Genomic DNA, 21141 nt, shown 5'->3' on the forward strand with positions numbered 1-21141 from the left:
GATTATTATACACCTGTTGATATGATATGATAGTTTATTTATATAGCGCCTATACACAATGTGTTTCAAAGCACTTCATGGCAAGGGAGGGAACAAGGGAAAATACAACCACATTCTCACAGGCCATGAACAGTAAGGATGTGAAATTAGCTATCGTACTCAGCCTGACGACATTTCAGATAGTGCAAGAGCTAAGACATAGATAAGGAAGGGAGGGGAAGAGTGGGAAGGAAATGGAAACAGACAGGCGACTACCATACTAGGCCTGACAACATTTCTGGTAGAGCCGGAGAAAAACAAAAGGAGAGGGAGAAGGGTGTAGAAAAGGAGGGGGGGAACAAAACAAGCGACTATCATACTAGGCCTGATGACATTTCAGATAGTGCTGGAGGGGTGGTGGGGAGGAAAAAAACAGTAATGGGAGGGTGGAGGAAACAGACGAGGTTGCTATCATATTAAGTCCAGGGACAATTCTGATAGAGTAAGTGCATAGAAGAAAGTAAGGGGAGGAGATAAGAAAAGGGAGAAGGGAAAGGAGGAGAGAACAGAGAGTAAGCAGCCAAAAAGAGTGGAGAAGCAAGAGTGGAGAGCGAATACAATTGCAGAAGTCAGTAGTAACACAATGTTGCAAGCCCGGATACAAGATGAAGATGGGAACAGCATGATTCATAGCCACCAAGAGTACAAGATGCAAAGGAAGTCCAGCATGAGAGTTGCGAAAGAGTGACGCACCGTGAATTAATGAAGTCCATAAAAGTCAAATCCAGCATTGGCCAAGACGATGAAACAGTCAGGTGAGATGTGCATCAAGCACTCCATTACTGGGCCAAAAAACGGCGAAACTAAGAAAGGGAACACCTAGAACAGGAGCCTGTGACCTGCAGCTCCCCAGATGTTTTAGACCGACTCCCATGAAACCTTGCCATGGACTACCGTTTAGGCCAGATAGTAGTTCTAGTCACAACAAAATCTGAAGAGCCAAAAGTTGCAAATCGCTGGTTTAGAAGATTATTCTTCAGGCCCCAAATATAGTAATGTGAAAGGACCCATAGATACAGGCATTAATTCCTCAAGCAAACCGTTGCTATCCACCCCGTCATTGTGGACAAATGAGATGCATGGTATGCAACAGTTGGGTTATTTGTGCCACAACATTAACCCCACAAGAATGTATTGTCATGGAGGAAAACCTGGGTGGTAAAAGCGTCATCAAGAAAGCTTGAATCCCAGAGGTTGACCAAGTGATCCACTTGCAGAGGGTGTGGAGCATGCATTGTCCTATAAGACACAGCTCTATTTATCTGGTCCCATGCGAAAGCAGAGAATGACAATCCAGTCATTCCCCTGGTCTTGTTCAGAGTTTCAGCCAAAAAAACTACCACCAAAAGTGAAAGCCATTATCAAAAGGCAGGTCTTGAGCTTTCAACAGGGTTCATCTCCTGCCTTGCAAAAGTAATAAATTAGCAAAAGGTTTCAGGGCAAGGGATTTTCATATCTGCAAGTCTTCAGTAGATGAGACTAGATTTTAATCAGAGTGTCTGATTATATGTACATATATTATAGTGCAGCAGCGGTGCACAATAGTTAAGGGGATTGCCGAGGTTCCATAATAAAACCGAAAATGGTATTGTAATAACTTGATTTGGATGAAACTTTCCAAAACAAAAGTTCTAGACCGGGAACTTCAACTCCTTTAAAGGATATAACCCTATTTCTTCCATACTAGCGCTTTTTATTTCAGGCAAGGCAGGGGGAGCTGAGGGCTCAACACATTCCTCCTTACGTTGACTAGGCATCCATTCCTCAGGTGGCGGATCTTCCCTTTCTTCCTGGTATATTTTCCAGAGCTCTAGGATCGCTAATCTTTTCTCCAATTTCTTCCCCATGTACGCAGCGTACAAGTATGTGGTCATGTGTTGAAATACCGCTTTTGACAATGATCCCCCTTGTGGCCATGGCATGAACATTTTATCTGCTGTGCCTTTCACCCATTCCGCACTATACTGTTTGAGTTTGGGCATTTACTTTGGTAATGTCTTACATAAGTGTATCAGAGGAGTATCTCCAGTAATGACAAGTCTCAATTGACTGTCAATACTTACCAGACATATGAAATAACCTTTATACTTTTGCTTAAATCAGCACTTGTTCAATGCCTTTAAAACAACAAATATGAGCGTGCACCATCAATCGCCACTCAAGCCTCTACTTTCTCAATTAGCTATCTCTACATTTGGATTGGATTGGTACCAACCGCTTTACTAGGTTTGATCGATATTGCTCCTCAACTTTTCCTCAATTTCTTCACAACTTTTTATCGCTCTTCAATATTTTTACTCAACAAACAACATACAGACTAGTCGACTTTACACATTAATAAACACTATGATCACCTTTTTCTCTCTCGCCTTTGCTTACATAACATATACAGGGTTTAAGACGTCACCTTACGGGAACCAGTTCATGCGTGGATATTTTTCTGTTCTACTCCCATTGGAGATTGAGACCTCTTCTTCTGAACCCCATTGAGTTAGGACTCTAGGCACTATTCTTCTCTTCACACAGTATTTCCCGTTACTCAAAAATGATCACAGCTCTATCTCCTTGATTTGCCATTGCCCTTAGCCTACTCACCATTCGTTCATTATTCGACCCGAGGCCATCGGTATCATCTCCTCCTCCAATCCGACCACTTCACCTTTCGTCCGCAGAGGACCCATGGAAACCGGACAGGGATTTCATCAAAGGGAGACCTGCCTGTCATCTTGGTTCTTCTTGCAAGTTTTTCTATCGGCCGCTCTCTACAGGAAACCCCTTGATCTTCCGGCTAACGACTGAGGATGCCCGATCATCTGAAACACTGGAGATAAACTAGTTTGGATCTTTTAACCATCTGCACTGCTACCAGGTGAGTGTAGGGTCCTTTGGGTATCGTGCATGCAATGGATGGGGATGCAGAATAACTCTGACACCAAATAATCGAACCAATTCAGGAAGATGACAAAGGTTGCTGTTTTCTTAACAATTATCTAAAACAGGGAGTTACAACGGACATCAACGGACGTTCGCTCGAGTCTCTCAGTGAAGTTCTCATAAAACATAGACTTTAAACTTAAAATTCATCAGAGGTGACATCGTATTACGTGGCAAATAAGAAAAACCTACGAGGGATTGTGATACATTCAAGGGGAACAAGTATACTTTCTATAAGGGCTGGGATTGTGATTGGTTATCTTTTGTCAGGTGGACAACTTATACACACCTCTTCAACACTATTAACTACAACGGTATATCATTGATCTTCAATCTATAAGGCCCTTTATTATACGGCCCTCTATAGTTGGTTGGCATGCTCGTGCCATTCTGGAACATTTGGCTCACTTAGCCTCAGGTGCCAGGAGGTGAACTTGAATGTACCTCCTCACCCAATTAGCCCAACATCTCTCATCACCCATGCCTTCTGCCATGAAGATTGTCTTTGAACTTGGCCTTGCAAAGTATCCTTGTCTCTGGGAATATAAAGGAGCATGAGCATGCACCATCGTTATTCTAGAACGCCATGCCCAACACTATTTCTATCGTTGGCTCACATGACTGGAGACCACGATTCGGTCCTTTTTACAGCATTTAAATGTCGTAAATGTATAAACTTGGCACGCATGGTGTTCTTTCTTGGCACCTTTACACAAGATGATTCAGCATCTCACGATCACTGCCTTCAAGAATAGATAACTGGCCTTGGCTGCTTCATCTTCGACACCAGGCCAGACAGCCCTTCCAGACTCTTCCACGATCTCAGCTAATTCTTGCTGCAACAAAGCTCTCAGCTTTTCTCTCCATGGGTCCTGGCTTACTAAAATTCATGACACCGATGTCCAGCTTCTATACAATGGCGGTTTCACCTGCCGTGTATTCACTACTTATAGCCAGCATCTAAGATTACTTAATCTACTTGCGTTACAGCATCTGTACAGTTATTGACCAGCTTGCATTTTCTGCAGTGCTTCTCACACGTGCAATCTTCTTTTCGCATATGAAAGTACTCGATTCTTAACTTCGTCATCAGTTTCTATAAGGTCCATACATTCCTCTTTCGCCAGTATTCTCCAGGCGTCCCGCTCGTCTTCTGTGACATAACCAGCTCCTCTTTCTCTATTTTCATATTCCTTTGGCATGTTCCTCCCTCAGCTTATCGTGTCTTTGGGGATACATTTGATAGGGTTTTCTCAGTGGATACTTTTCTTCGAATATATGCTGTAGAATTGGCAAAACTGTTGGGTTCAGGCATGGCACTATCTCAGGCTTGCAACATATAGGCAGTAGGGGGTCAGGATTTCCTGCAGAGGCATGTAAGTGCTCCTCTACATTGCGGACGCTCCGCTGCAGCAGCAAGTTTTTATATGCAGTGTTGGAAATGGAAAAAAAATGTATTGGGGGAACCGTCACTTCTTAGGAGGGGCGGGGCATTGGAAGTATCTGGCAGTGCCAAGGGGCATCGCCCCCAGCAGGTTGTGCAACACAGTTTCTCTATATAGAACCCAATCCTGCTGATTTGCATAAAAGTAAACAGCATTATGGGAACAAGGAAAACCTGTTAAGCAAATAATGGACTTGTCTGTTTTAATTGGTCAGAATATTCACACTAAAAAAGAGATGTCTGTAAAATGCCGGACATATATAATAGATTTGTAGAGGTGGTCCCAAGTACAGCCTGTACTCCAACCGTCCATTTTGAAGTACCAGGAAGGTTCACGCTGAAATATGTGACGTTTGATGAACAAATAAACCAGCAGAGAGCCGCAGTGGGGCTCTGCCCAGTACCCATCAGAAGAACAATGCCTATTGAAGTACTGATACCAAGGAAACAATGGACAGCAAGGCACCCATTGAGAAAACCATATCAACAAATGAAATGAAGATTGTCTAAGTACATTCCCTGAAGAAACCAAAAAGGTCTTAATGGAAGACGAATGGTGATGTCACGAGAACCCGGACTGACTCACAAACAGAAGAAATGATGGCCAGAGAATGACATAAAGAGATGAAAACTCCATGGACAAGGGGTATCGTGAACCTAAGGTGAAAGGACAATGTCAAATATAAGAAGCTTAAGCTGTAAGCATGATGAAAATATTCAACCAGTTTACGCATGTACATATGCTTGGAACTACAAGAAAGCTAAGAAAATCGTGCAGCTTGCTATGCTTAGTAGAAAGATTGTGCAGCAAGCACCACCTATACATATCTACCTCAAAAGAAGCACGTTATACAAGTACACTTCCACTTTGCACAAGAAGCAGAATAACCAAAGGTTACTAAAGGCCACACGAGGAGAGCTTCATATTTAGCAAAATCGAGAATAAGCAGCAGAAACATACCTCAGCAGAGGTCAATTGTGCCAAGAAAGCCAAGGTCGTATCAGTAGAAGAGACGAACAGTGGCTACAATTAATTGAAGCTGAGAACAGAATAGCCTGCTTCAGAAAGGTCAAGATAAGAAATTGAAGGCAGGTGGTGAGTGAAACGTTAATCAAATACATGAATTACATGAAGAAGAGGCAAATTCACAGTTACTGAATCACGTGACCAGCCAAGCGAAAAGAAGTGAGACTTTCCCACCTACTCATGGCAATGAGCCAGGCGAAAATATCAGAACTTTTCCAGACAGGAGATGCAGTCTCGGGGCCAACCACAATGAAATAATTGACACATGGCCACTAAAGTGATGATTGATTGTAACAATAATTAGAGGAAGGCCTGGGGGACTATGGGGCACCCTGCACATGGCCGACCATTCTGCGTGCTTCTAAGCAAAGTGGAAAAGTATGAGTGGGGTTGGTGCCAACCCAATCACAATGGACCAAGTAATCTAGGGTCATATAGTTAGTAGAACCAATAGGACATCGTACTTTTAGTGACGTCTACAGTAGCCATTTTGAAGGAAGGGCTTAGATGCCCCACCTGGTTACCAGACATTTGGTCGGAAAAAATTGGTCGACCAGACAAATGGTCGAACCAATTTGGTCGAAAACCAAATGGTCGAATTTATTTTTATTTTTTATTTTAACCCTTTTTTAAAAAAATTTTGGGCCCCCCCCCTCAAAACGAAAACCCGAAAAATAAATATATAAATTAAAAAAAAAATTCGACCATTTGGTTTTCGACCAAATTGCGTCGACCAAATGTCATTCGACCAGTTTTCAGTCGACCAAATGACTGGACACCGCCCCACCTGACAGTGCTTACCCAATCCCCTTACTCCGTTACATATACAGATATAGTACCTATATTAAAGTTACCTTTCCTGAACCAATAGAACTGCATGCCAACTTTTAAGAGTTAAACGTCAATGATGACGAGTTTTCAGTATAAATGTTATGTTTTTTATGAAGTTGGTTGGAGTTGTGAAACGAGAGAGAGAAGATCACGCATCCGCTGATATTCATGAGACTCCCCGTTTTTGTACTTGTCATTAAATGGACTCCCTTTGCCAAACCGTTGAGTTGTCATTATTGATTTGGTGTTGGAGAATTAATCTGCACCCCCATCCATCTCACGGGTGCTGCTATCTTGTCTTAAAGTGCTTCTGGGCAAACCCTGACTCTATGGGCCGGTTGGGGGTCCCGGAGCACAGATTGAACAGGTACAAAGCCGTATTTCAGGCTTCGGCAGTTTCTGTATGTACTTTGAAGAATGGGTTGTGCAGTGGGAGAAGACTGATTTCAGAAGACTCTTGTAAATGCTAAGTCTTCTGAAAGCAAAGCGGTCTGCTGATGAGGCATAGGATCTGCGTGGGGGTGTCTGGGACCCTCTGGGACTGGAGGACGGAACAGCGCTCCAGCAATACACTTTTTGCGTGAGTGCCACTCCGTCTTGTTCCGGCCTATTTCCTGCACTGTTTATATGAATGTGCTGTCTCTGCTGGTACTCAGCTCCTCCTCCCAGCAATGGCAAGCAAAAAAAGATGTCTTGTGTTGTAGCTGCAGCAGCAATACAATAGATGGGTGTCCCCTACTTCGCTAGCAAAGGGGAAGCAACTAACAATAATATACAAAAGTTAAGCCAGCGGATATAGAACTGAGGTCACTCAAGAAATAAGACACAGTCCCATCAGCAATGTAAGAAAAAAATACCCCAGTCAACACCGCAGATCACTTCATACAAATCACAACAGGGTAGTAAAATACTAAGTTTATTTATTTCATCAAAATCATTAAAAAAGTTATAAATGGTTTAAAACTCACACATAAATAGGGCATACAACTATATAACACTAATAAAGTGCATAATGTGAAAATTGCTAGTTTCAAAAAAAGGCTGCTAACAAAACACTGCCAAATGACAAGCAAAAGGGAGATAACAATAGTCCCAAATTCACAAATGAAGGTGACAGACAAGTTGACTCCAATGGAGAAAGAAATCTCAAATGGAGAAAACCTGGAAGTCTGGATATAAAAAGTCAATTCAGAAATGGATTGAATCAAGCTAACATAATGGCAGGATAAAGAGGACAGATCAGTGTTCCCACACAGAGCAGCCCAATGGTGCATTGAAACTGAAAAATCTCACACTCCTTAACCCATTCACTAAAAATCTAACATGGGATGCTATACGTCTTTTGTTGTAGCTGCGTTCAGCTTGAGTTAGCACGAGTTGTATTTGTGTAATAATGAGGACACCAAGATGATTTTAAGTTTACATTTAATGAAAAGCACAATATATAGGTGACAAACATACCAACAATCCTGAAATTGCTCAGGTAGTCTCAAGGCACCTACACGTGTAGATGTCTCAAAAGGTTTGAGCAGGTAGCCGCTGTCATGTACTCTGCCCCCTGCCCCCCATCCACCCCTCCTGCCCCTGTTATATAATAGACACGTGGCTGTGATAGGAGGGCAGAGTGTGGCGAGGGAGAGGAAGGCAGAAAATGTGGCCGGGGGGTGGAGGGTAGCGAAAGGCGAGGGGAAAGAGAGGCGGTGAGGAGGGCAGAGGATTGTGGGGGCGAGGATGAGAGCAGGGGATTGTGTGGAGGTGGTAGGGCATGTTGGGATTGGCACCGAGAGGATCGTAGGAAGCGTGGGGGCAGAGGATGGTCAGGGGCAGGGCTCCGAGGGAGAAGGGTGAGGATACTGAAATAGGGGTCAGGTGGTGCAGGGAAAACATTATGGTGAGGTCAGATGTGTGTGGGGGCTGGCGGAAGGAGGGGGCTGCAGATTGCAAAAAGGGGCGAGGGGATCGGACGGAGGAAGACAGTGCCTGGGGAGGGAGTAGGTCTGATGATGGTGGCACTGGGATGGGCATGGGGTGAAAGCAGAAGACGGCACATGGTGGTAAGAGGAGGGTAGGCTGTGGGTAGGGAAGAAGAGGCAGGTGTGCGAAAGGCAGAGGATGGCAGATGATGGAGAAGTGGGGGCTGAAGAGGGTGCGGAAGGGGGGCATGAGATGCTAATGATATGGGGCTGGCCATTGTTGAGGGCAGAAGAAGATGGGGGCGACTGAGGGTGGTGATGGAAGAGGATGGGGCTGGGGTGATCAGAGGATGGTGGAGAGTGTGGGCAGAGGATGGTAAGTGTGGAAGGTAGAACAAAGTGGGGGTAAAGGGATTTGCGTGGAAGAGAAGACTGAAGGGCAGGCAAGGGGTGGACAAAGAAGGTCAATGGGGCAACGGAGAATGAGGGCGGGGGGACAGGGGTCGCTGAGAGGGTCGGTGACGGGGCAGGTGACAGCAGATGCTGAAAGGGGTGCAGAGAACAGTCATGAGAGGGGTACAGCATGGTAAAGGGGGGCAAGGGAGAGTGGGAGTGTGAAGACATGCGATGTTGCGGGAGGGCAGGGGATGGCATGGGCTACAGTAATGGCGATTAGAGGGCTGAGGATTGGGATGGTCTAGAGTAGGATGCGGGCCGGTGATTGTGAGGCCAGTGGGGCATGAGGGTGGTGGCGAGGGCACGCAGGTTGGTGTATAGTGAGTGCATAGTTGCGAGGTTAGAACATGACGCTGGGGTGGCACCTTGTTGCGATCGAAGAGGAAGCCTGGCAAGGAATGGCGAGTGAAGAGGGCAGGCGTAGTGAATGAAGACAGGGGCTGGTGAGGGGAGCAGCGATGAGGTTGGTGAAGGAGTAGTGGGGTGGGCTGGCAGAGGGTGCTGAGGAGGAGTCGCTCTGCCAGTCTGCTCCTTTATGATTGGCCGGGGCGGAGTTTCCCACAATGCCCCGCTGCATGGATGCTGCCGCAGCCTCCTCCGGCAGCCGTTCTCCCAGCTCCAAGGCTCGGGTCCCCCCGGGGCAGCGCCCCCTCCCCGCCGCCATGAACCCCCCCGGGGAGCGGGCGCAGGGCGGGGCCGAGAGTGGACCCCCGGGGGCAGCAGCCGCCGCCCCCCTCCCCCCGGAGCTCGGACACAAGGACAGGGAGGAGAGCTTGGAAGAAAAGCTGCGCAGCCTGACGTTCAGGAAGCAGGTGTCCTACAGGTGAGGGGAGCGGGCATGTGGGGGGGGGCAACGTGTATGCTGGAGTGGGGGGCATGAATAATAATAGGGGTCAGTCACGGCGACCGGGCCAGGAAGGTGGACACGCGCTGTAGAGTCCTACAGGTGAGGTGTACACACAGGGGAAGCACGTGCCCCACGGGTGAGGGAAGGGGAAATAGCAAATACAGGGGAGTGTGATGGTCTACCTAACGTAAGGGCGAGGGGCAAAGTAGTGGGACCCGAGGCACACAGGGAGGGGCTTGTTACAGGTACCGTGCAGGGGACGAAGCAAGGAAAGGGGTATCCTGGCGAAATCGTGCTGCTGCTGCCCAAGCGCCAAGCCCTAGTGGAGGGTGATACGGCTGGCCTCCCAGTGGGCGGTATCAGAGGGCGGCAAATAGGGCGGGCGGAGGTTCGGAACGTGTGAACAGAAGACCTACATGTCATTTGAAGAAAGGGGCGAAGTCCTAGTGGAAGGAGCAATTGGGGCAGAAATACTACGCATGAGTGGGAGGGAGGAGCAGCGGGGGCAGAAGTCCCGCCTCGTTTTTTGGTTATTTATAGAGCGCAAAGAATGCCGACGAAAGATAGCTTCAAGGCGCGACGAGTGGTGCATGTAAATGGGGGGGGGGGAATGGGGGAGAGCAATACTCCATATTACGGGTGGCTCTGGGGTGGGGGGCTGAAAACCTCTGGCGAGTGGCCTGGGAAACGTACATACAAATGCGCGGGCTCTGGTGCTGCCAGAAAGTAGGCACGAGTAAGTAACGTGGAGTATTTAAGGGTGCAAAGTGCAAACGCGCCACATGGGGTGCCTACATGGGATGTAACGAGGGCGGTCGCGTGATACTACATGAACAGGAGGCTCGCGTTACATGGAAAGAGTCAAGCTCAGTGTGTGAGGCGGGCTAAAGAAATCCAGGAGTGAGCAGAGTATGGGTCGCCCTGGGGAGGGGTGGGCGTGTGCGTGTGTCCCACAGGAGAGATGCCGGGGAGGCTACCGCAGACAGAGGGTTGGGGGGAAGAGGCGTATGGGAGAGGGGCGCGTGCGCGAAGAAGGCACTTGAGTGCGCACACGTCGGAAATCAAGTGCAGAGGTTCCACAGGTGTCAGGAAGCAAACGCAGACAGGGAATGGTTTCTACAGGTGAGGGGGTGGGGGTGCAGATACACCTAGGAGCTGAGGCGCAAAAACAGAGGAGGGGAGCCTGGTGCCTTACAAGGGGTGGGGAAGAAAGTGGATGCGGGCCAGTACGTGGGGCGCCCCCCTAAGCCTAAAAGGTGAGGGAAATCCAGCAGGATGCAGTGACAGGTGTCCAATGAGCGAAGCAGATGATGATACGGTATATGGCATTCAGAAAGCGCCTCTATACACAGGTGTTTCAAGGATGGTACGAGGGGCACACACACGGCGGGCGCGGCGCGGCGCGGGTCGACCCCTGTTCCGGGGTTAGAAGCAGCACGGCGGAGTATTTAGGTCATGCGCGGACCTTTAAGTAGAAGGTGGGGCACGTGCAGGGGGCTGCCTGCAGTCCTGGCCTCCACTCATTGGTAGAATACATTCCATATAGAATCAGTTATTTGAACAGCATCGTGTGGCGCCCGTCCCTCCCTGCCACCCTCCCACGGGTCACCGGTGGCAAAGCAGGTCTTCCAGTCGCTCTGCTTCGCCTCACCAGGGCTCGGGTACTCGGCTCGCACTGTACCTCAACACACCAGAGGGCGGAGGCGCTTCGGTCAGAGGCCCCGCCTGGGCCCACCCGTCTTCTCGGTAAGTCAGGAGGGCGAACCCCGAGGCCTGCGGGCCGGGGATTAAGCACGGGCAGCTTCACGCGAGGAGGCCATCTTCTGAGGTGCAGAAAGACCTCACAGGGAAATGTTCGCCACGTGGGCGGCCTCGTATCCCGCCCGGCAGGACTCATGGACTCGCTCCTCTGAGCACTCTCAGGCCGCGCGCCCCGCGCAGCCAGAGGGCGGGAGAACGAGGCACGGCTAACATAGTACACCTGTGTGCGCGGTGTACAGGGGGAAGGGGGAGGGGGGAGGGTCAAGCAAGAGGTACACAGAGAACCAAGTAAAGGGGGCGGGGGGCAAGAGCGAACACACACGAGGTACACGGGAAGCAAACGGGAGGTACGGGGGAGCACTGCAGACTGGAGAGCTACATTCAAAAAGTAAAGTAAAGGAGGGAATAGAGGGAGGAGGAAACGACTGGGGAACAAAAAATGAGGTGCATGGAAGTCAAACGGGAGTTAGCAGGGAAAGAATAAGAGGCACACGAAGGAAAGATGGGAGGCAAGGAAGAGCAAATACGAGGCACAAGGGAAGCAAACAGGAGGTACACGGAGAATAAACAGGTGCAGCATGGAACATACAACATAGAGTTACATGGGAAGCACACGTATGTACAGGCGGAGCAAACAGGATGCACAGGTCCAATCCCAGTGCTGGAGGTGTAAGGAACGCAACCACGAAACACAGCCGGACACAGGGAGTAAAAAAACAGCCACCGAGAATTCCCACCGGAGGTACAGGGGGAACATGAGGCATAGGGGGTTAATAAAGAGGCATAGGGGGTGTAAGGAGGCAAGCAGGTCAGGCGATACATTGGGAGAAAACACGAGGAACATGGAAGTAAACGAGAGCTACAGCGAAAGCAAGAGGTACCTGGGAAGTTAGAATCAGGGAGGATCTAGGGGTAAAGCACGCAGGCCAGGCGTTCCACGGAAAACAAATAGGAGGGGCGGAAGGAGCACAGGGAATTTACAGACGGAGCAGTCAAGCGTGCAGGGAGTACACACGGGGTATGTACAAGAGAAGGAATCTGGCGGTTCAAGGAGTACAACTCGCTTATGCAAGATAATGGAATCTGACGGGGCAGGGAGTACAAACAGTAAATGCATGAAAATGATGCTGTCGGTACAATGAGTGCAAACCGAAATATGAAAGAAAAGACATCTGGCACAACAGGGAGCACAAACAATATGAGCAAGAAAAGGAATTTGGCAGTACAGGGAGTAAAAACAATATATGCACGAAAAGGAATTTGGCAGTACAGGGAGTAAAAACAATATATGCACGAAAAGGAGTACAGACAATGTGTGCAAGAGAAGGAATCTGGTGGTACAGAGAGTATAAACAGTATATGCAAGAAAAGGAATCTGGTGGTACAGGGAGCATAAACAATATGTGCAAGAAAAGGAATCTGGTGGCACAGGAAGTACAAACAATATATGCACGAAAAGGAGTACAAACTGTGTATGCAAGTGAAGGAATCTGATAGTACAGGGAGCGCAAACTAAATGCAAAAGATTAAATCTGGGGCTGCAGGGAGTACAAACAGAATGTGCAAGAGAAGGAATCTGGTGGTGCGGGCAGTAGAAACAGTTTATGCAAGAAAAGGAATCTGGCAGAACACAGAGTGCAAACAGTATATGCAAGGGACGGAATCTGGTGCTATTTGTCGTGCAAATAGTATATGCAAGAGAATTAATCTGGCAGTAGAGGGAGTGCAAATAGTATATGCAAGAGACAGAATCTGTTGGTACAGGGAGTACAGACAGTATATACAAGAGAAAGAATCTGGTGGTACAAGGAGTACAAACAGTATATCCAAGAAAAGGATTCGGGCAGTACAGGGAGTACAAACAGTATATGCAAGAGAAGGAATCTGGTTGTATAGACAGTGCAAACAGTATTTGCAAGAAAATGAATCTGGCAGTACAAGGAGACCAAACAGCGTGCAAGGGAAGGAATCTGATGTTACAAGCTGTGCAAACAGTATATTCAAGAGAATGAATCTGGCGGTAGAGGCAGTGCAAACAGTATATGCAAGAGAAGGATTCTGACGGTGCAGGGAGTACAAGCAGTCCATGCAAGAGAAGGAATCTGGTATTACAGTGAGTACAAACAATATATGTACGGGAAGGAATCTGGTAATTCAAGGAGTGCAAATAGTATATGCAAGAGAAGGAATCCGGTGGTACAGGGGGAGCAGACAGGCGATATGAGGAGTAGAGAGGAGACATAAGGGAAGCAATCAGGAAGTCCTCTGTGACCCATTGACTGGTCTCCCAAACCGGAGGTGCAGCAGGGTGAGCAGACAGGAGCATTTAGGAAGGCAGAAGAAGAGGGAACGTCAGATATGCAGAGGGATAAGCAGGGGGAACAGGATGAGCGTGATAAACAGAGGGAGAACAGGAGGGGAAAGGGAAGGAATGGGAAAGTATAAGGGGTAGGAAAATAGTAATTTAAAATATATAGGTGAATGCTCAGGCCAGGGCTATTGTAAGGGATGGAGTTTGATGCCTGGAGTAAGGGCCAGTGTAAGGGAAGGGATGCTCATCCGGGGAGTAAGCGGAAATGCAAGGGACTGGAGAATGGTCATGAGAGGTGGCGGTGGAGTAAGGAATAGGGTGCTGATCCTGGAAATAAGGGGTCATGTGAGGGACAAGGACATGTTCCTGAGGGGTGGGGGCAGATGCTGATCCTGGGACTAAGGGGTCATGTGAGGAACTGGGGAATGATGATGGGAGGCGGGGGCAGTGAAAGAGATATGATGCCGGTCCTGGCATTAAGAGGTGATGTGAGTTGTAGGGGAATGCCAATGAGAGGTGGGGGCAGTGTAAGGGATAGGATGCTGATCCAGGGATTAAGGGGTACTGTGAGGGGCAGGGGAATTGTACTGGGAGGAGGTGCAGTGTAAGGGGTATGATGCTGATACTGGGATTACGATATAATGTGAGGGGCAGGGGAGTGTTACTAGCAAGTGGGGGCAGGAAAGAATGCTGATCCTGGGTCTATGGGGTAATGTGAGAGACAGGGGAATGATTCTGGGAGGCGGGGGCAGTGTAATGGATAGGATGCTGATCCTGGGAATAAGAGGTTAATGTGAGGGACAGTGGAATGGTACTGGAAGGTGGGGGTAGGATAGAATGCTGATCCTGGGACTATGGGGCAATGTGAGGGACTGGGGAGTGATTCTGGGATGTGGGGGCAGTGTAAGTGATATGGTGTGGATCCAGTGACTAAGGGGCAATGTGAGCGACATGGGAATTATATTTGGTGGTGGTGGCAAGATATGATGCTGATCCTGGGGCTAAGGTATAATGTGAAAGGCAGAGGAATGGCACTGGAGGGTTGGGCAGTGACATGATAGGATGCTGAGCCTGGGAATTGGAGGTGATATGAGGGAAAGTGGAATGGTACTGGCAGGTGGGGGTAGGATAGAATGCTGATCCTGGGACTATGGGGCAATGTGAGGGCTAGGGGAATGATACTGGGAGGTGGGGGCAGTGTAAGGGATATTATGCTGATCCTGGGATTATCGAGCAATGTGAGGGACAGGGGAGTGGTACTGAGAGATGAGGCAGTGAAAGAGATAGGATGCGAGTCCTGGGATTATAGGGCAATGTGAGGTACTGGGGAATGATACTGGGAGTTGGGGGCAGGATAGGATGCTGATTCTGGGACTAAGATGTAATGTGAGGGACAGGGGAATGGTACTGGGAGGTGGGGGCAGGATAGGATGCTGATTCTGGGACTAAGAGGTAATGTGAGGGACAGGGGAATGGTACTGGGAGGTGGGGGCGATGTAAAGAGTATGATGCTGATCCTGGGACTAAGGGGCAATTTGAGGGATAGGCGAATGGCATTGGTAGGTGGAGGCAGTGTAAGGGATATGATGCTAATCCTGGGACTATTGGGCAATGTGAGGGACTGGGGAATGATACTGGGAGGTGGAGGCAGGATAGGCTGCTGATTCTGGGACTAGTAGGTAATGCGAGGGACAGGAGAATGGTACTGGAGGAGGGGAGATGTAAGGAATATGATGCTGATTCTGGGACTAAGAGGTAATGTGAGGGACAGGGGAATGGTACTGGGAGGTGGGGGCAGGATAGGATGCTGATTCTGGGACTAAGAGGTAATGTGAGGGACAGGGGAATGGTACTGGGAGGTGGGGGCGATGTAAAGAGTATGATGCTGATCCTGGGACTAAGGGGCAATTTGAGGGATAGGCGAATGGCACTGGTAGGTGGGGGCAGTGTAAGGGATATGATGCTAATCCTGGGACTATTGGGCAATGTGAGGGACTGGGGAATGATACTGGGAGGTGGAGGCAGGATAGGCTGCTGATTCTGGGACTAGTAGGTAATGCGAGGGACAGGAGAATGGTACTGGAGGAGGGGAGATGTAAGGAATATGATGCTGATTCTGGGACTAAGAGGTAATGTGAGGGACAGGGGAATGGTACTGGTAGGCGTGGGCAATGTAAGGAGTATGATGCAGATCCTGGGACTAAGGGGCAATTTGAGGGACAGGTGAATGGCACTGGGATTTAGGGGCAGTGTAAGGGATAGGATGCTAATCCTCGGAGTAAGGGGTAATGATACGGAGAGGGGGCATTGTAAGGGATACTGGCTGTTGCAGTGAATGTTTGCCATCCTGGTATTGATAGGCCACATGTTGTGCCTCTGCCCATGCCATGCTCACTGCTTGTAGATGCTGCCGAAAGCTGTCTGCTTGGGTTTCTGCTTGGGCTGGGTGCCCTGCATGGGGTGGTGTGGGCAGCTCTTTACTATTCTGACAGCGTCACCCGTGCACTCAGAGAATGCTGAAGCAGTGCCAGGCTGGAGCCTGTGCAGTGCCATGCCCGCTGCTTCCGGCTGCTGGTGGGGTGCCTCTCGCGAGGCCGAGCCATCTGCAGTCACTGGGCTCTGTATAGGGGAATGTCCCTCCCTCGAGCACCCCGCCCCTATGAGAGGGGCTTCTATGGTGCAGCAATGTTCTCACCTGTAGAATATTCTAAGGCGATGGTCTTAGTCTTGAGTCGTGGAATGCGCCACACGATTCTGGCGTTGCTCACCTCCCCCCTGGTCCCTGCCAGGCACACCTGGCTCCTCAACTCCAACATTAGTATCTTGTCCAATGTTTATCATCAATTGCTATAGTCTGGCCCAGTGTCCCTTACTCTTTGGATTTAACGTTCTATGAGAAACCTGCCCAAATAAGGTCAAGAGCCTGCCTTTCCAGGACATACCCTGCTATGAATTTGCTCTCACTGGAAAAGCGTGTCCCTAATTCAAAAAAGTAGCTCTACCATTTTAGTGGATTTCTCGTTTGTCGAACAACGCACTGCTTAAGCTTCGTTTCCTACATCGCTATAAAGACTTGGTGTTGCCTCTTATTTCGGTCATGAGCGCAGTGTCTAGAACAATCATTTACCCAGTGCCCTGGAGCAACCATAAAATAGACACATTTCACCTCACATACATGCTCTGCTAATAAGAATGTCCTCTGAGACTAGTCTTCGGTTCCCGTGAGTCTGCAGAATCCACAATCCCAGCAGGTTCCTCCCATGGGGGCTATCCCATTGGAAGTAGTATTCCCTGAAAAGCACCCCAGTCCACAGCGTGTGTGTCCTCCATGATTAAAGTGAGCCTGTCCCTCCTATGAGTACTCTTCCACAGCGTGGAGCATGCATCTTGTGTGATGGAAGTCATTACAGTGGAGGCCTTTCTTCTGATATGAACCTCTTTTCACAAGGAACCGATTTGTGGTTTAGTGCTTAGGTCGTTGGTTGTGCAAGCAGACACTCGAGGCCGAGTTTCCTTGCCTGAGCAAAGTGTCTGAACTTGGGTAAACCCCTTTATCTCCTTTCCACATTGCTGCAAAGGTCGTTAGTGAGTATTAAAATGCTAACATTAGTATTAAGTGTTGTTTATTAATAAAACCTATACATTTTAACTTCCCAGGCCATACCTCTCTTTGCAAGTAGTTCCCAGTACAAGGTAGGATCAGTTAAAGGTCTTGTTTTGACAAGGGACCCGCGCCAGCTGTGTGTCCTGAGCCTTGCCTGATCTAACTCCAATCCCTAAAACCGTTGTTGCTGTACAATGATATGGCATGGTCCTGTTCGCCTACTGTGTTCGGGCCCAATGGCTCTGCATACTGCTTTTGAAGTTTGAGTTTAATTTTGGGCCGAGCTGACCTGGAGCATGCCAAGCAAAAGTACCAATGGGTAGCAGCAAGCATTGCCAAGTAAAACAAATTGAAGCTTTTATGGGTCAGGGGTGTTGTAAAGGAATCTTACAGACCACTGGTGCCATCGGCAATGAGAAGGCATTGGACACCAATCCTAAATACTTGGTTGTCACGTGCATCGCTGAACATTTTTCTAGCAGTAGATTTGACGTTCAACTTCATGTTAAAATATTTGGTCTTTAGGTAGTGCCAGTCCCATTCCAAACGGAGAAGGGGATTGTTTTAAATAGTTTTGCATTGAGATAAAGAAAATCAGTTGCCCGTTTGAAAAAGGACACAACGTCCAACCTTTGATTACTAGTTAGTGGATCAAAACAATCTTGCCTCATTGAAAAAACACTTTCATTTGTATTTATTGTATTTTGTATTTATATTTTTATTGAACAAGCGCTTCAACCAGAAACGCTGAAGAATAGGATAGTAACTCGGAGGTGAGGAGTCCAGTGAAGGGTGCTTTACCGAGGGACTTGTGAAAGATAAAAGGGTTGATGATCTTTTGGAGGAGGGCAAAAGGTATCTGGGTACATCCCGCTCTCTTGCCTTTTGTTACCAACACTTTTCACCTCTCATACAACCTACTCTTGGATTGGTCCATCTTCTGAGTTGTTAAATTAGTGAGGAATCTGTTTCAAGGTACTTGTGAAGTAGAACTCTGCGCCCTCTGTGTCAGTTCATGCACTTGCATTTAAAGGTCGCATTAGCCGGGGTAACAATGGAGTCCTTGATTCCTCCACTCCATTAGGAAAGGGCAATTTTAGAAAAGGTTACCCTTAGGATATATTGATGCGCCCATTCATTTGAATTCCATTAAAGAAAATGAAAGAAATCACACGCCTCATGTGTTAGTTTCACACAGTGTTAATTTATATAGAAATTCAATGCCCTTTGGTGATGACATGTGTTTCTACGTATAATACGTCCTTTTCAAATCAGGGCCAGTAGTTATTGTTGCATTTAATATCCTTCACAGCATTTTCATCCATTCATGGGATAATCCCTGTGCAACGTGTTTCGACGTATAAAATGTCTTTTTCAAATCAGGGCTACAAATCAAGTCCCAAAATGGTCAATCCCAGATATTATTGACAAAAATAATAATACATAATAAATTGCAATTGTTGTAATCATTGCCAAATTGTAACGTGAGTAACAAAACAGAACCTTCAAAAATGAATTTTGCAAAACATAAGTGTCAGCAGTTGTTTGTGCATTCATATATTAAAAAAAAAGTGGCCATATTTAAGGAGGGAGAAGGGGTAGGAGGTTTGTGGGAAGTCAACATAAAGAGAAAAGAGAGATAAAAAATATATAATAATGTCATTGGTGAGTATAATATAGAACTTAGTATAACAGCACAGTCACCCAGCCTTTGGATGACTGACAGTTGTGCAAATCACATCAAATTGCAGTCTACTTGTGTATCTTACCCAGTAGTTATTGTTGCATTTAATATTCTTCACAGCATTTTCATCCATTTTGGGACTTGATTTGTAGCCCTGATTTGAAAAAGTCGTTTTATATGTCAAAACACGTGTCACAGGGATTATCCCATGACTGGATGAAAATGCTGTGAAGGATATTAAATGCAACAATAACTACTGGCCCTGATTTGAAAAAGACGTTTTATACGTAAAATCACGTGTCATAAATTACATTTAAAGTTGCATTTTTCTTTCTCAGAAAGTCACAACATGACAACGTTCTTCAATTTATAGATAGCCACCATAAAATATATATTTTCTGATTCAGCGATTTATGCCGGGTCTGGGGACACTACTTGGACTGCTGCATGACCTTGCTGGAGTGAGCAATTGTTTTTTGCAGTTTATTCATACACCTAAATAGTCATGAACATCAAACCTCCTAAAACACACATTAGTTGTATTTTCTATCAGCTCACCTAGTTTTGGATGTCTGCCATTTATAGGAGTGTCACACTCCCATTTTTATCCCTAGCTCAAATTACACACATTGTATGATGTTGATATTTACATAGAACTGACTGGCTTCTTGTGATCTTTTATATGAGTCCTGGATGAGCTTACCGGGGCACACATTTCTCTTTTTTATCAAGGAATTTGAGTCCCATGTTATTCCATAGCAAGAAGTTTTCAGTTTCACATTCAGAACCCAGGCAGTTTTGTTTCTCCAAAGTCACATGACCTGGACATCTGCTTGGCTCCATGTTATTCCAACTTGGCAATTTAGTCCATTAGGCCTGTTTGAAGTTGAGGCCCTGTTTATTGGGATTCTATAACTAATCTGAAAATTCATGCCAGTGTTCCCTTTTCTTACCTCTTCCATGGATTCAATCTCCAAAAGTGTATTTCGTAGCATTTTGCTGAAACAGACCTGCATTACTGGTATGCATTGTCACAAAGGTCTCTGGAATCAGAGATCCAGATACTGTCCAGCAGTTTAATGGGGATACTGCAAAAAAAAACTACAATCACATTTGCAAGCTGAAAGCAGTGTCTTTTTTAAAATCAAAAGATGTGTTTTACATGCCATATATTTTATTTTGATCCATTGCATTTGTGTCTTCTTTCCATGGGTAAGTATGTTTCCTTAATCTAACAGTTGCAAAGACATAAGTGTTTATTCTGAATTGTCCACACATGGGCCACAGGTTACATGGAAAACCTGTGCCCACTTTAAAACCAAGTAGACCTTTCCTTTGTAATAATGTCAGTTTGCATGTTGGAAAGTAAGTGTTCCTGTTCGTGTCAAATGAAATATGTCACTTGGCTTCACTTTTAGATATGTCACTATTCCTTTTTATTTTGCAAATGCGCAGCATTTTAATGTATGGCAGTCTCATGAATCATGCTGCTTTTCGTTTTTCCCAGTCACAATGTGCCTTTTACCATTTTACATGAAGTCAGTATATGCAGCAACACATGTCTTTTGGAATCCATTGGGCACATTCAGCAGTATTAAGTTCTAAGGCACACTTTTCTTCACCTGGGTGCCTTCCCATTTTGGTGAGGTATTTGGCTGAGGTCCACTTTTCACATTCACTAGGCCTCATGTTGGAAAGTAAGTGTTTTGGGCTGGCCTGCATGTTTCAATGGGTCTCATCCACAAGCCCGCTTTAATCTAACACTAGTGGCCTTGCTTAGCCTCTCAGTTCATATAATTCTAGGTTTGAATGTATAACCCACAGTTTGAACCATGCACCAGCGGCAAGACCTACTACAAACAATCCTAATAAGAGGTGTGTTTTAAAATATGGTCTGAAGATAATAATGAAGATAAGCCTGGCCAATGAAAATGGAAGAATTGTGGAAAGATGGGATTTCTTTGAGGAGGTTTTGCCCAATCATATGTGGTGGATGGAGTGTAATAAATGTATCTGGGAGTGTTTTAAATTGTTGCAAAAAAGTATGTAAACTGCCATTTGGTGTTGTTTTGCTGAGACTTGGGTCAGTTTTGTCCTGCAACACGATCTAACCGCTCCCCGGAGCTTTGTACAATAAACTTGCTTTATGTACAATCGTGTACTCACTTCTTAAGTGGTGGGCCTGTTTTGGGTTAAGGTGATTAAAGATCCACCCCTGCAGTACTATAAACAGACACGGACGGTATTTTAAGTGTACATATCTACCATAATTGCCCAAGCACATTCTTGG

The 21141-nt window shown here is 46.7% G+C and overlaps 1 protein-coding gene across 1 annotated transcript in view; it reads left to right on the forward strand.

Moving 5' to 3' along the window:
• Nucleotides 1–9208: 9208 nt before the first annotated feature.
• The window catches only part of DGKI (diacylglycerol kinase iota), a 1316934-nt gene continuing 1305001 nt past the window's right edge, over nucleotides 9209–21141 (forward strand). The window contains exon 1 of the mRNA XM_069628758.1: nucleotides 9209–9467. Coding sequence (XP_069484859.1) covers nucleotides 9220–9467 — 248 coding nt within the window. The 5' untranslated portion in view covers nucleotides 9209–9219. The remainder of the gene's footprint in view (nucleotides 9468–21141) is intronic.

This window comes from Ambystoma mexicanum, chromosome 12, assembly GCF_040938575.1.
Source record: "Ambystoma mexicanum isolate Mex_15411 chromosome 12, UKY_AmexF1_1, whole genome shotgun sequence".
In the NCBI taxonomy this organism is placed as follows: Eukaryota; Metazoa; Chordata; class Amphibia; order Caudata; family Ambystomatidae; genus Ambystoma; species Ambystoma mexicanum.